The sequence below is a fragment of the Camelus dromedarius genome, chromosome 18 (assembly GCF_036321535.1).
Source record: "Camelus dromedarius isolate mCamDro1 chromosome 18, mCamDro1.pat, whole genome shotgun sequence".
In the NCBI taxonomy this organism is placed as follows: Eukaryota; Metazoa; Chordata; class Mammalia; order Artiodactyla; family Camelidae; genus Camelus; species Camelus dromedarius.
This window is the reverse complement of record NC_087453.1, coordinates 41,239,016-41,255,982: the sequence shown is the minus strand read 5'-3', so window position 1 is coordinate 41,255,982 and position 16,967 is coordinate 41,239,016. Positions and strand designations below refer to the sequence as shown.

The 16,967-nt window shown below is 37.0% G+C and overlaps 1 protein-coding gene across 2 annotated transcripts in view; it reads right to left on the bottom strand.

Moving 5' to 3' along the window:
- Nucleotides 1–16,967, bottom strand: part of MACROD2 (mono-ADP ribosylhydrolase 2) — a 1,873,695-nt gene that overhangs the window by 727,362 nt on the left and 1,129,366 nt on the right. For both annotated transcript variants that reach the window (XM_064475896.1, XM_064475895.1), the window contains exon 6: nt 13,153–13,274. In XM_064475896.1, the coding sequence (XP_064331966.1) occupies nt 13,153–13,274 (122 nt within the window). The remainder of the gene's footprint in view (nt 1–13,152; nt 13,275–16,967) is intronic.

Genomic DNA, 16,967 nt, shown 5'->3' with positions numbered 1-16,967 from the left:
GGGCTAATAACATTAAAAAGCCAATGTGTGTCCGTGGACTTGTCCGGCGACACTGTATTGTGCTTGTCTGAATATTTTCCTGAGGTTACGCACTTTTGACAAAAACACTACAGCAATGATGGCGTGTCCCTCTTAGTCCATCATCTCCGGAAGCTTGTGATTCTGATGTGTCCTATTACTGGTGGTCAATCTTGATCAGTTGGTTAAGGTGGTATCTGCTGGGTTTCTCCTTTATAAACTTAATCTTTCCTTAATATTTAATACATGCCCTGAAGGATTTAATTCAGTTTTAGTCATGGAAAAAAATAATACAGCTCAGCTTCTTCCATTAAGCATGGACCTGCCAGAGAAATGGTTCTATTTTAAACAGTAGAACACATCGCTTATTCTTTACTCACACTGCTGACCACATTCTCACGTGAGACCCCATCTCCCCATGGTATCCATCGTCCAGAGAAATTCAAAGCATGTAATATGGATTCTAGCTATTCCTTTTTAGAGGAGAAATATGCTTAATATCCAACTTTTACACAGAAAAATATCAAATGTTTGAAAAGTTATTTCTGGATTTTCATTGCTTGGAAGACTTTATGTAGTGGTTCACTTCAACTGTTCCTCCAGACAACTTTCTGACCAGTTATCAGATTGCCCAGTAACACCTGATTTTCAGAAACAGCTCTTATGCTTTCTTCACAGGACTGGTCACATGATCATTTATAAATGTATATTAACTGAGATTTATGTTATTATCATTTTATTGAATTGCCATTCACTGGGTCTGTACTCAGCTCTGTTGCCTTCCTAGCTTCTCGAAGATTCAGGAATCACAAAAATAAGGTAAAGCAAAATACAAGGATGGTGAGATAATTTCCCAGGAATGTAATAATAATTAAAGTCACAGCATCTAGGAATGTTGTGAAGCCATCTAATACCAACAGCGGAAATTAGTACCAGCAGAATGTATGTGCCCCAAGGGCCAACGTATCCCAGGTACTGGGGGCAGTGCCCGGAACATGTTGGTTGCTGCATACACATATGGCGGACAAATTACTATTAGTAAATCTCACTGTGCAGTCTCCTAAGCACGTGATGAATACTGTTTCATTTTTTTTTAAAGAGTTTCATTTTAAGCTTATTTATTCTTGGCTTAGATCAATTTGAACAGAAATACTTGTTCCATTAGTTTATATTTCTTTTTATTAAAGATTTTTTTAATTGAGTTATAGTCATTTTACAATGTTGTGTCAAATTCCAGGGTAGAGCACAATTTTTCAGTTAATCATGAACATACGTATATTCATTGTCACATTTTTTTTTCACTGTCAAATACTGTTTCATTTTAGCCTCATGAAAATCCTAGGATGTACATACTAATATCATTTAATCACTATCTTTTATATTTTTAAACATTTAAATTTGTTCTATTATGGAAAATTTGAAACATGCACAAAACACAGAGAAAAGAGCACACAGTCAGCCCTCCATATCTGCAGATGTGGAACCCATGGACAGGGAGGGCCAATAGCACTGGACTACTTTACCTAAGGGACTTGAGTATCCTCAAGTTTTGTTATCTGTGGGGGTCTTGGAACCAGTCCTTTGAGGATATGGAATGATGGCTGTAATAAACACCCACATACCCATCTATCCTCAGTTACAATAATCATTTACTGCTGTGTCATCCCTTTTAACCCAAAAAGCATAATGTATTTATTGTTATTTAAGAATGTTCAATTCTCCTATACAAGAAAAGCAAATGGAATATATAAAACTCTTGTGTTGAGTTAATAATAAAAACTAAGAAAGTAGATTTCTAGATATAAGTAGGATTTATAGGACATCAAATACATTTCTAAGTTAATAACCTGTAAGATATGATGTGTGATAAAAGGATTGAAAAAAGGTGCTATTTCTACATAGGAAGGAATGGCAAGACCAAGTCCTGAGCATGAATCACGCCAGCTCTAGGGTGACAGCAATGCCAGCCCTCCAGTGACATCTTGCTAGTGATGCCATCATGGTCTCATTTGGCCCTGCATCTGCTCTGACTTAGAAGTACAGATAAAACGCACTGTTCACCAACTAACAGATAAGCTACTAGCCAGGCATTCTTAATCCTGTGTCTTTAGGACAGAGCAAGTGTGTGCTGTTGGTCCCAGATACTTACAATCTACCATGTTGCCTTGTTAAAACCTCAACTCTGGTCCCCGAATCCACATTGTAAGTGAGGAGGCTGAGATGGCAGAGAGGGAAGGCATGGAAACACTGTGTAACCAGGAGTAACATGGTGGTCCTTCCACTCTTTGTCACCCAGCCCAAATGTGTTAAACTACCCGCTCTCTGTCCCCTGGTTTCTTTCTCCTTGACTGAATAAACAATCTAGGTCATGACACTTAATTTGGTCTATAAGCTTTTGGCTGTGTATCCTCTAGAATAGCTTACCTGCTAATATACTTGCAGCAGGAAACTTCTCAAACAATGGGCTCAAGGAGGTGGAGAGACTGTGCTAAGTTTATTCAGCTATAGGAACTAAAATCTAGGTATTGACATACTTCCGTACTTAAGCACCATACCATTTTCATGAGACACCTGCCAGGTAAGAATTTCACCCTTTATGCATTTTAGAAGTCTGCATGTGTGTTCAAAACAAACAAAGATAGCTAAGGTGTGGTTTGAACCCAAAACATAACAAGTCTTCCATAAAAAAATCCTCTTTGCAACTCTATTGAATTGTACATAAACAAGACTAGAGAGCTTTCTTGATACTGACAGATTTATTTTTATTTTAAAAATTTTATTGGTTTTATTTGTTTTGCTCTTTTAGTGTCTCAATTCAACAGCTTAAGAATAGCTTCGATTCCATTTATTGAAATTGCTCTTTTTAAAAAAAAAAAAGCATATCTGAACATTTGCAAGAAAAAATGCACAGTTTAAAGCCATTGCCTTTGCTCTAGACTATTAACCCTCTAGATATACGCCAAAATTGCCCCGCTGTTCAAACCAAATGGCAGGCTTGGGACTCTGTGGTCCGTGTTTTGAATTGACTATTTCCTCATGATACAGTGATCTAATACCTGCTGCTCAGGTTAGGGAAAAATAAAACACTCAAGACGAACGCTTGCATTGCAAATCTGTTTACTGTTTCTATACAGATTTCACTGTGATATATTTTCTTTGACAGTGTGCTGGGTTAGTATTTCCTCTGGAAAACACTGTTGTAGAAGTCGGTAATGATTTTCCTGGGAATGTTCCCTAGTCTGATAAAAGAACTAAAAATCATTGAGTTGACAAATCTGGCTAAATCGAGATGTTTTATACTTTCACTTTAAATATATTTTCCTTGGTCTTTGCTAGCAGATTTACATCTGCAGAATGCACACGTGCCTAAAAGTCATTCTTACAAACATTAGATGAGATGAAGCAAAAGTTGGTTTCAGACACTGTTACAGAAAGAACTGATCAGAGTCATATTGTAAGACGTTTGAAGAAAATATAAGATACTATATTTCTTCAAGTTTGTAAGGAAAAGAAATTGAAACAATCCTTTCACTGGAATAAAATCAAAGGTCACCCCCTGACCAAATTTCTTACCTCAATATATGTCTCCTAACTGATGAACAATTTTGCATGCCTCCAACCCTTGGGTGGCCAGCTCTTCTGCAGGTTGCGTGATGAATCAAAGTCCAGTGTCAGGAAATGTTGAGGAAAAGTTCAACCACGGTGACATAATATTGTAATACTATGTCTCCACTATCTATGCATTACATTCACTTTCACAACTCCATGCATTCCATAGAATGTGCCACTAGTCTCATTAATTACCATCTTTATGACATCTATATCACACTATACTTAAAGAAGTAGAAAACTTGGATGGCTGAGATTAAGAATAAAAATCTTTCAACAACCCACTTTTAGCATACTGTCCTGTACGAAACTCAGTTTAACTTAAGCGAATGGTTTTCAATTCAATCAGACCCAGGGGAGGATATAGCTCAGGTGGTGGAGAGGGTAAAGCTCAAGTGATATAGTGCATGCTTCATATGCATGAGGTCCCGGGTTCAATCCCCAGTACCTCCTCTATAAGTAAATATACCTAATTACCTCCCTTCCTCCCCCCCAAAAGCAAACAAACTCAGTTCAATCTGACTCAACATCCTCTTTTTATAACAAATATTCTGTAAAGTCTTGAATATGCTGAGATGACATGTACAGACAGTACAGTTCACCCACATACCGAAGGCAGAAAACGTCAGCACCCCACCCATACCTTCCTAGAACTCACTGCACCAGTACATGCCCCGCCCCACCACAGCATCAGTCAGCAAACGCCCTTAGGGTGAGTCACTCTCAGGGCTTTTTCTCAGGCAGACAAGAAGGGCTGGGGAGTCGATGCCCCAGGAGCAGCCCTCAGCCAACCACAGATGGAAGTGGAAGATAAACAGACCAGCTGTCCTCTGCCCTCAGATGGGACAATTCCTGGGCGTGTTCTGTGTGGTCTCCCTGAGCACCCCAGCAGGACTGAGCCTCAGCTGCCCTCAGGGGTAACTTGCTTGAAAAAGTGACTCTTGGCTGCCTCACCTTCCCTTTCTTGCTTCCCTGCAGTCTGCCATTGCTTCCTGCTTTAGCTTCCTAAATAAAATATTTATACACAAATCCTTCTTTCAAAGTCTGCTTTCAGGGAAGCCCAAATTAAGAAAATACATCAATTTTCAAAATCAATATAATTCCATGAGCGTAACATGCAAGAGATATAAAAGGAAAGTGACAGAGTAAAACTCTGTTTTTCAACATGTGAAGACTCAGGCGTGATGACACACTGCCTGATGTACCACATCATGAATTAAACGGCACATAATGAAGCAGGCAATGAGCTGCTTCCTTGCCTGGACTCACCATCAAGAGAACACCTGGAAATGGAAGCCCAAGCAGGTGGGACACATTGCCGATCAGCATGAAGTGGCACAGCCATCAATGGTGTGATTTTCTCAGGCACTCTTGGTAAAATTCTGAGCAAACTAAGCACAAACTTCCCTTAATTTTCATGATAGTTCAGTAATATCTTAAGAGCAAAAAAGACTGTTTTTACACACCTTGTTATTTATCAATAGGCTTTTACTTGCAAGACTGCCGAGAGACACATTATGCCAGGGTCTGCCTGGACAGCCCACGTGCTGCAGCGTCCCTGGACCTGCATCCCACTGTGTTAGGGCTGCCCCCTCAGACCACTCCCACCAAATGCTCCCTACAAGGGAGTACTATCGAGAGCCATTGGTTTAGACAAAAAAAAAAATTACATAAAACAGCAGAAGAAAGGAAAAAAGGAACAGGACAGTGGCTAAAGCCACTGGATTTAGACTTCCTCCACTTTTTGTTAGAGGTGAGACCTTAAGCAATTTACTTATTGTTCTTACAGCTCAGATTCCTCACCTGAAAAGTGGAAGAAACCGCACTCTCCAACTCAGGATTGTTCTGAGACTGAATGAGTAAAACAGTGCCTGGCACAAAGTGAAAAACTATTAGCTATTCTTACTAATATTTTGTGGCTGAATGTCTGATTTCTTCTTTCTAACTCATCTGTGATTTTGCCATCATTCCATGATTTTCCTCCTCCTCATTTGTGCTGTCCATCCTCGGTCACTTGTCATTCCCAGCAATAATAACCTGAAGAGAGTATTATCACAGATTTTGTAGCCCTGTGCCCAATTGGAAGATCTCAAAAAAGGTGAGTGTAGGGAAGAAAGAGGGAGGAAAAGTCTCAGCTTAGCCTTCTCCCGACTCCTTGGCAAAATCAAAGAAACACAGGGAGCTATCCAGAGAATTTAAATAACAAATGAGATAACGTATAGAAATGCACCTCTGTAAACTGTAAAGTAAAACACAAATGTGAAAATGCCTTTGTCCTTGTTACTCATTAATAGTACCATCAGTCACACAGCTGCGAGAACCCCAGCTAGGGAAGGCACAGAGACTTAGCATCACTCCTTATAAATGAGAGAGTTGAAAACCGAGACTAGACGTTGCCTAAAAAAATAGGAAGAGAAGATCAAACTGACGACTCTGCAGAAGAGGGTACTTTGAGATGAAGAGCTGGCTGGGAAACAGTGATAGCAAGTTGGTCAGAGGAGCGGAGCAACAAATTAAAGGGTCAGATTTTTAAGGCTGCAGAAGTCTTCTTGAAGAAAGGAAGGCATTGATTGATGTGGCCTGTAATGGAAACTCAGATAACGAAATAAAACCAGTATTTAAGAATTTCAGGCTGATAACTCATTGCCATGGCCACCCACTCAGAAGGGAAACTTGTATGAGAAAATCAGATTCACTTGACTACGCCTTAAAATGAAAGCCTCCACTACAGTGAAACAATTAAATGTCAAATTCCAAAATTGCTTGTGGTCACAATGCCTGGAGGTAGCACTGAAGTTGTAGGTCCAGCATGTCTTCCATTGGAAGCTGACGTCTCCAAAGTTATGACCCATGGAGGGAACATCATCGAACTTTGAGGAATCTCTACTGGCACTGGGTGGTCCCCACCAGTGAAGATTTACAACTTTTTTCACTCAGTAAATGATGCTGATACGGAAATCACAGTGGTATATACTATTCAAACAAACCACCAACTTTTAGTCCACCCACAATAACAGAAAACTACCAAATTCATCTATCAATGATTAGTTACGCCTCATGGGAAAATCATTTTTAACCTAAGTAAAAGCTGGTTAATATGCACATCATAATCCTTTTAATAAAAACATCTATTTTCTTATTACATGTTTTAACTCAAAGAATGCCACACCGGGTACAGTATATTTCGTCAGTTAAAAGGAGTTTTTTTTTGAATACCTAGTATCATTGACAAATGTGAATCTATGCCTTTTAACTGATGCTGAGAGAAGAAATCCCTTTTTGAATGGCATGGATCAGGTTCTTAAAATTGAACCTGGTGGTAAAAGATTTTGCCAGGGAGGAATTTAAGATGATATTGCAAAAATGAGAAAAATGGAAGTCAAGAATAACTTATAACAATCCTTATAAAAGATTTCTATGCTCACTTAAACAAAGATAAAGGCAGCATGATATATAATATCTATGTTATTTTAATAATGCTCCATCAACATCTATTGATAATGGATATGGTGTTATTAACTTCTGTTTATCAGCCCTCTCTCAATAGGAATTTTTCCTCCCTGCCTTTAACCCTACACTGACTCCTGTGGTTTCACCAAAATTTTCACCAATAGAAACAATTTCCATGTGTATGTTTTAGCTAACAGACATTCAAAAGGCTATTCTGTATTTGCTGTAGTCCTTCTCCAGTCCCACAACACCTTTTTAATGCTCTGATGACACAGCATTGTCCCAGAAATCAAAATAACCCTGTTGCTTGCCTTCATCAGCAACTGACTGTACATTTCTCAAGTCAGGCCTTAGAACACTGTGGTCCTAAGACCTGGGTCTATTTTTTGACATCTACATTTATCTTTCCCAAGGTTTTACTGAGAAAATCTGCACCCTCCTTGACTTTTCTTTCAACTTTTTTTTTCCCCTATGCCCACTTCCAGTTCATTCTGTTTCTAATTATCCCCTAGGTGATGCCTTACATTTTTGCCTAGACTGGAATCAATAGTTTGAAGGTTGTCAAGAGTGTATACAAAAGTAAATCTGCATATATTTGAATTTTTCCCAAGGGGAACTCATGGTTAGAGGAAAATAACTGAATTATATTTGAAATAAGTTGGAAGGAATATGGTGCTTAAACGAACTACATCTAGGAAGCATGAAAGATTGGTCAGATTTTTCATTTGAAACTCTTAGGGTCAGATTGGGAGGAAAATCATAATTAAAATTCCAAATTTAAGCATTCCTTGGTATTAATAAAGCTTCTCTAATTAATAATTCATAGAAGAGAACTGCCACTTTAAGATGAACCATTATGGGGGTGGGGGTATAGCTCAGTGGGAGAGCGCATGTGAGATTCTGGGTTCAATTCCCAGTACCTCCATTAAAAAATAAAAAAAAAATAAATAAAGAAAATTAAAATAAAGAAAAAAGCCCTTAAAAAATAAAATGAATCATTAGATTTATAGTTAATTTATTTTTATTATTTTACAATCTAAAGCAATTATGTGGGCATATATTGGAAAAAGTCACCAAAAAGAATGGCTAGAGGAGAGAAATACAAAGAAATTTTCTCTCCTAAATTAATAAAAGGAATATAAGTTTTTCACGGCAAACAATTTCATCCACAAATGTCACATCTAACAACAAAATAACTACCTTATTTCTAGATAATTATGTGTGACTATCACTTTCCTTTCTTCTCTATTTAAGAAATATCTCCTTTTAGCAAAACTGGAAGGTAAGTGAAGTGTATTTGTGTCTCACTTTGTTTTCTGTTTCTCCTAACTTCCCTTCAGACTCCCTTCCAAGTCTCCTCCCAACTCAGGCTCAGGTGCTTAGAACTTTTATCATCCTCTAATTTATCCTGCCAAAGTGAAAAGTAATTTGATAAATTCCTTCATATTAAGGTATTAGGAAATTAATTATCTGCTGATCTCATGAGTATTTGCATTTTAAAGGAAAATTGCAGAGAAAGAACAATGCCTGACCGTCATAAATTACTCATTAATTACGGAGTTTCAGGCTTCTGTGGGAAGATATTTTAAAGTGATGAGAGAACTAGAGAGTACTCTCAAATCATATAACAGATATGATGATCTTGTCCATTTATTTGTCCTGATAGTCAGGAGATTGAGACAAATTATATACTTGAAGATAAACATTATCTCCTCTTGGTTTTAAGAAATGCCTAAAAATGTCTAGGAACACAAGTAGGTCTTATTATTTATTAAATAAATAAATGCTCAATTATTTGTTTTACCTTCAGTAAAATTTTGAAGAATATATTCCTTTGGAGAAATTAGAATAAAGCAGAAATCTCTGACCCATCTGCTGTAATTCCCAAAGCCTTTGGCTTAACTTTGTAAGAAAAGTGGTACCCATCAAATATTTCATTTATTAACAGACATCTCCCTGGCCCAGTCGCAGATAGACAAGGCTGTGTGAATAATTTTGGCAAATCACATGGAAGTAGAAACGACGTGTGTCATGTCTAGTCTGAGACAGTAGAACATTCATACATGATTTTGCCAAGTCCCTGTTCTATGGCTGAGGAGATTGTCAGTTTCAAATAGCACAGCACAGAGATAATGGCGTATCCATAAGCCAGGGTCTCTGAATGTAGACCACAAAGATTTTGAGGTTATCTGTAGCTTCCACACATATCTACATCCAGACCAGTAGAATAATGCACTCCCATTATGACATTTACCACATTGCCTTATAGCTCCTTTGTTACATATCTGTTACCCCATCCTAACCGGTTACCCTTTATTCATTTTGAAGCTTTCTTGTAAAAGAACGCATAGTGGAAGAAACCATAATAATGTAGGAGTATTTTTTGAAAAGTTAAAAATTAGACAACAAATTAAAGGCAGTTAAATGTGGTAACAAGATTAGTATAATTTAACTTTGTACAGTGCGACTACTAGTAAAAAATGTTCTGTGCTGCCAATACAGATATGAGTTTATAATATTAACAAAGATATTAATGATTATGAATAAGATAATATTAGTTGTTATTAACAACATTAATAGCTATTTTAATTACCTAAATAAATATGATATTATGTGATAACAGAAAATGTATATTGGTTTCTGTCCCCAGTTCCTGGCACAGAGCTCTGGAAACTCCTGTAATTTCCTAAGTGATAACGCTGGGAGCATCTCTTGTTCTAATATTTGTCTTGGACCCCGAGCCTGGGCCAGGGCTCCTAAAACCCTTGTCAGTTTCTAAGTGATAAAAGCATTAGAAGCTCTTCTGCTCTAATGAGGTGACAGTGAGTGGGCTCCTGGATGACCTCTGGATGGGGGCTGGTCATCAGAAAGACTAAGACATGATTAGAAACTTGGAATTGTCAGCTCCACCCCTCCTCCTCCAGAGAGGGGAAAAGGGCTGGAAATGAAGTAAATGATTGATCATGCCTTCATGAGTCAGTCTTCATAAAATCCCAATGGTACAGAGTTCAAGAAGCTTCCAGGTGAGCAAATACATCTACACCAGGATAACCCATCTCAACTCCACAGGGACAGAAGCTCCTGTACTCGGGACCCACCTAGACCTCGCCTTATGGAACTTCAGCTTCGTCTGGCTGTTCATCTGAATCCTTTATCATACCCTTTAATAAACTGATAAACACAAATGTTTCCCTGAGTTCTGTGAGTTGTTCAAAAAAAATTAATTGAACCCAAGCAGAGGGTTGCTGGACCTTCCAGTCTGTAGCCAGTTGGTTGGAAGCACAGGTGACAACCTGGGCTTATGACTGGCACCTTAAGCACATGTGTGACAGGAGGTGGAGCAGGCTTGTGGGACTGAGCCCTTATCCTACAGGGCCTGACATTATTGCCAGGTATACAATGTCAGAATTGAGCTAAATCATAAGACACCCAGGTGGTATCTCAGAGAACTGCTTAGCGTTGGAAAAATCTCTACACATTTGGTGACCAGAAGTGAAGTGTTCTGTGTCAGTAGTAAAGGAGACTCACAGGGAAAAACACAGTAGGGAAGAACGAGGATTTTCTCTACATAGGAGGAGAAAAAATTTTGAGTTCGTCCTTTCTAAATATACTAAGTAAATACTTCATAATAATTTATTCCTGATTTAAGAACATCAAGAAATGTTATGATAATGTCTAGAGGTCTATCTCAGAATATCAAAGCAGGAATGATCTCAGTCTCTTAAATTTGCCAAATCATAAACTATGAAAATCTTATACTTCAAGTAATATTACCAAGTACTTTTATAGAGAATTACATTTTCCACTTATCTTACATCCATTATCTCAACTGGTCCCTATAATGGCCTCATGAGTTAGACAGTAATAATTTACGGACCCTTCTATGTGGAAACTGAGACTAAAGAAAACACTGAGATGACTTTTTCATTGTCACATGGTGATAACTGGTAGAACAAACAATAAACTAATCCGATAAAAGGGTTTTGGAGAAATTTTCTTTGATGTGCATGTAAATGAGCTCAAGTTAAGTTTATTTTTCATCTTACTAACCAGGCTTTTTATATCAACTCTCTCTCCCCATTGATCATGACATCTACACAGTACAAGCCTATACAATAAAAGACATATCCAGTCATAATCACGTTTCTAAAAGTTTACCATTTCCCCCCATGTAAGGAGGATTTGATGACATTAGCATTTTTAGTGTTTTTAATGTTGGTCAAGAACATGACATTCCACATAAAGTGGAAAGCCCCATTTCCTTCTTCAAGAAAAAAGGAAAGGAAGGAAGAAGTGAAGGAAGATAGATTCCTTTTTTTAAGAATCAGAGGCAAGATATTTGATGGCAACCCAGTCAATCATGCAAGAACACGGTGACTAATTTAGCTGGACACTTTGTTTCATATTTCACAAATATGTTCCATCTCCATTTTTACTCACTAGTATTGAAATGACTTCAGTTTAGTACCACCTGCTAATTTTATCCAAGTAACATGTCATTAACCCCTCAAAATCATCATCAAAGATGTTAACACAGACCTAATTCCAATCTCAAGATAACTAGAGCATTGCATTGTAGGCCATCTGATAAAAGTTGATTTAACTTAGCCCATGATTCTTCTTCTCTTTACCAAGTGGCAGCAAGTAGAGTAATGATAGATGTGATTATTTTAAGACCATCATAGTTAGGGATACTCATTTTTCCCTCTTACAAGGAGAGGTGCTGTTTTTACACTGTTTCCAATGGGTTAGTCTCTTTTTACTTTTTATTGGCTTTAAAAAATCATTAGCGATGCTAGTGAATTCATCAGCAAATTCTCTTCAGGTGTCAAGGTCCATATTTCCCAAGTTGGAAACTTCTATACGTGTCCATTTTTCCATACACTTGCCTCTTTTACACAGTAAGCTATAGTGACAAAATTTTAATTATTCCCTGAATGTACACACCTGTTCTGACTTTTTAAAAATTTTTTCTGTAGAGAACAAAATTAGCCAACTGGTTTGATAGTTTGCGTGGCTCTGTTCCCTTTGAACTTCAGCTTTCTCCTCTAAGACAGAATAGGGTCTTACTTATTGCATTTACAAAGAAAAAACATTTTTTTTAAAAAAATCAAAGAGTGAAATGAAATATCTAGCTCTGTTAATAAGCAGGCAAAGATAAAAAAGGCTGTATAATTGGCTTGAAAAAAGTTTTCGTGTTTTAAGCAAACTCACCAATGTACATTGAAAAAGACACTTCTTTATAATTGTACATAAAAAGTACAGTGACCACCCAGGGTTATCTAAATGAGTCTGATTCTCAATGCTCCTTCATGCAAATAGTAAAACCACCACTTCTGTGAACTCCTAAGCAATGCTGATCCATTCAGCCTGCTAAGAAGTCAAGTGTTTAACCATCTTCCTGCCCCACAATTTCAGCAAGGTTATAATCTATGTGAAAAGACCCAAAGGATTCTTCCCACATTAACTTACTATTGGGCATATACACTCTCATTTTTCATATAGTTTTATTTTCCTGATATAATTGAGATGTAATAAACGTAAGACATGTTGCAAAAGAAAAGCAGGTAAATAAATACTTCCAAATGTAGCTAGAGGAGACGTCCTTTCTCCTCAGCCTACTGGTAAGGAAATACATTAGATCCACATTTTCCAAACTCTCCCATCTAAACTGATGAAACTTAGAAGGGATGTAGCATATCCAACGACAGAGTATTCGTTTAGGAAGACAAAACTAAATTTAAAAGAATAACATCTTTCAAGTTAAAACACACACACTTTGTTCAGAAAGTAATGCCAACGGGGCAAAAAAGAAATTCGGCGGGATGGTTCCACTTCTGAGAGTCTCTGGTTTTAAATTCCAGAACATCACGAACAATTAAGCAGACTATTTGGGGCACACAAAAGAGTGGAGTCACGATAATCAATAGACTACATCACTTCCTAAGATTCTTAAACTTAGTTTTCAAAATTTTGGAAATGATTTTCTACCCTCTTTTTGGACCAAACTGATCTCCAGTATATAAAGGCTGAAAAAAAAAAAAAAGAATAAGAAATGAGAATAAAAGTACTCACGACTGATTGGATGTTATTTTCTTTCGCCAGCTTCAGCGATGACCTATAGCAATTTGCAAGGTCTTCCTTGTGGGCACCATTAATATGGCCTCTGGCTATTGGTCCTACGGTATGGATGACATCTGTAAATGCAAAAGGAAGCAAAAATAGGATAAGCAAGGTATTTTTCACTTTTCACATAATTGGTGCTTTATTTATTTTAGGTATTCCTGTTGGAGCCTGAAGACAAACTAAGAAATACTGATGATGCAAATGCTTCTCTGCTAAAAGATTTTGGATAGCACAGCTTCTTAAATTAGGCAGTTCCCCAGGAAGGTGATAATTGTGAAAAGGAACCCCCTACCTATAAATTGTTCCATCGTTGTTGGTCAGATCCAAGTGAGACAGATTATACTGTAAGATGTAAATAATTGGCACCCTGGCAAAAGTCAAATCCTCGGTGGGAAATAAGCAGAAATAATTGCCTACAAAATGAGCATTCTAAATTGACACGGGAAGGAAGAACCAATGCTGCAAATCACTTTCCTTGTAAATAAGACTAAATAGTGTCAAGCATCGTACACAACAGAGAAGGGCAAGTTTCTGAAAATATGTCAAGAGAATTTATAATAATCAGTAATAACCATAAGAGGGATCATTTTTAAACATTCCTACCAATTTATAGTGCAATCTCCGATGCTCACATTCATGAGCTATGCTGGGGATAATGGTTCTTAATAATTCCGTAACTTCTAATTTTCACTATATTAAAACTTTTGAAAACCAGTCTATACTTTTCAAACTAATTATATTAAAAACACAAAATTTATTTGTTTGTTTTTGCATATAAAACCAGTCATTGTGTCACACATAAACATTTAAATTGAGGGAGTTAATAAAACATAACTGTTTTAAACTCTTTATTTCAAACTCAATAAGTATTCTAAGAAATAAACCAAATTTTAATCCAAATTACTTGAAAATGCCTTATAACTTCTGCTTCTCAGTCTCACTTGTTAACCTGGATTATTAGCCCATTTCATTGATGTGAGTAACAATAACTAATCAACTTTGATCAAAAAGACAAATTTGGTCTAATACTATTAGACTATTAGAATGGAATGAAATTATTTGTTTTGCTAATCAGTACCGCTGAATTTCAAAAACGGTAGTAAGGGAATAAGAACACTTTACCAAACTGCAACTGAAGAATAGCTTTAAATTGCATATGAAATTTAAAACCAGAAAATATAAATCACTGGGAGAAGAATCTTTGTTGATTGCCTGTTAAATGTGGAGAGTATGATTTGACATTGAGAAAATCCACCAAAATGTTGATTTCAGCTTTAACAACTTTAAACAGTATTTAAACCATTGTCAGATAATGGTAAAGATATTATCTTGTGATCAAAATAGGCAGAAACCTCATCAGTGAGTTCACATGATGTTATTTCACTGGCAAACCTGGCTTTAAAGTGAGAACTGCCACGATACAGAAGGAGAGAATAAAGGGAGATTAAGTTGTATTTAGCCTAAAAAAAAAAAAAAAAAAAAAGCACATAGCAACATTTTTTTGTAATAATAGTAACAGCTAAGAATCGCATATACTAAAGAAACACAAGTCCTCTACACTATGCAGTGAATTTCTGTATGTAGGATTTCCCAAAGCGGGTTCAGTAAGATACGGGTTTAAAGAGCAATTAACTTTGGGACTCACCAGGTGAGATTAAGTCAAACCAGTTAACTTAGTGCAGGACTTCTCTGGACATTTAGCATACTGAAATGAACTGTGAATCTCCACAGAACAGTGGGTGCAGGGGGCTGGGTAGTGGACAGAATGGTCTGTTTCTGAAATATGTCTGACCGCAGAAACCTAAGTTTTGCGGCGTATCCCATGGGAGTAAATTTCCACAAATTAACCTGTACCCTGCTCTCCCAGGGCAGTTTTGACACCCTCCTAGCCATGGCTGAAGATGAAATCCATGTTTTTATTCCCTTCCTTCCCCATTGCCTCTGTACATCAAATGCCTAATATATAAAAGAGCAATAGGATATGACCTTGGTTTCCTTACTTTATGGCTGGAGAAGATCAAGAATAAATGCCTTTTATTGGGTCATAAAAATGCATCTACTTGAGCCAAGGAAAAACAGGGCTTAGGGGCATTAAGAGGAAGAAAAGAGAGAGAGAGGAGCCCGTAAGAGCAGGGAATAGTGACATAATAACTCAGTATTTTCTTCACTTTTTCCCATAACCATCATTGTCCACAAAACTTAAAGTGAAATTTGTGAAAAATTATTCCTTGCTTCAGTTCTCCATTTAATTTACGTCTGAGGACAAACAGTGAACCTCCTGAATATCAAACTATTATCTCTGCATTTTATGCTCTATATGAAATTTACAGCACCCAAGATCAAGTGTTACTATCGACCCACACGACGGCCTCTCAGATCCACAAAGCGGGAGGCGAATCAACATATGGCTTGGAAGGAAGTTTCCTCCATGATTTTCATTGTTTGCAGTCCTCAAGGGTAACTCTTCCACACCACGGGGTTCCCCTCTTTCTGTTATAAAATCCATTCAGGAGGCCTGCCTTCGAATTCCAGCCCCAGGCCTGACTAGAGGATACAGCCATCATTTCACTGGCCCCATCTTCCTTATCCTAAAACAAATCAGCTGCTTAGATGATCTCTGTGGTCTTTTCTGTGCTTGTGACATCACTGATACTTAACCTTGTAATGAAGACAGATGGAGTACAGAGTGATGTCTAGGCAGTGAAAAGGGACTTTCAACATGGGTAAGTGGCTCACAAGCTTTGTGAGTATAAGGGCCCTCTTTTTAATATTTCAATTTTTATTAATTGGCACAGGATTTTATTTTTTTATTTTTATTTTTTAACTGGTCATTTTTATTTATTTATTTATTTATTTATTTATTTATTTAATATCTCAATTTTATCTCAATATAGCAGTTTTTAAAATGTTGTACATACACACATACCCTCCTCCCAACATGGATTACTACAGTATTGCTATTTAGAGCCTCCTAAAAAGCATACACTCAATCATTCAAATATTTACTAATCACCTATTTGCCAAGCAATAGAAATACAAAGACGGACCAGATATAGCACATCCATGGCCTTAGGGAGGTAGAAATCTCATGACAGAAAAATATAATTTAATAAAATAGTAATAAGGCCTAGCATTTAGTAAACATTGGGTGCCAAACACCATTCTAAGCATGTTACTTGACTTTAATCATTTAAATATATGTACTGTTTTGTAACTTGCATACTGATCTTAACAGTGGAGAGACTATGCAATAAAGAGGAAATATAAACTGAATCTTGAAGACTGAGTGGAAGTTCGTTTAGAGACAGGTATTCCAAGTAGGAAATACAGGATATACAAAAAGAGAGGATTATAAAAGATGGCACATGCAGGGTCTGTTGAAGAACATGAGAAGCCAGGAATGGAGAGGTAGGCTAGTGCCAAATCAAGCATGTCATGAAAAGCTAACCTACACAACATTTCAGAGAAAGGTGAGTTACTAGCATTTTCAACCCAAACAACCACCTCATCTTAAATGTACCTGATGAGTACGATAGCTATTTAACCCAATAAATATAGTAAAACAAATGCTAAAAATAAACAACTATAAAAGTCTGTTTTCCCATTCTTTACCTATTTCTCCCTCCTTTCATCTCCATTCTTGATCCCCCCAGCAGCAGTCATTATGATGCTTAATTATGACTTTGCCAAATAGTATACATGTTGTCAAATTGCATGTAATTAACAAATAAATTTAAAATTTACATTTATGACAACAAAAAGTT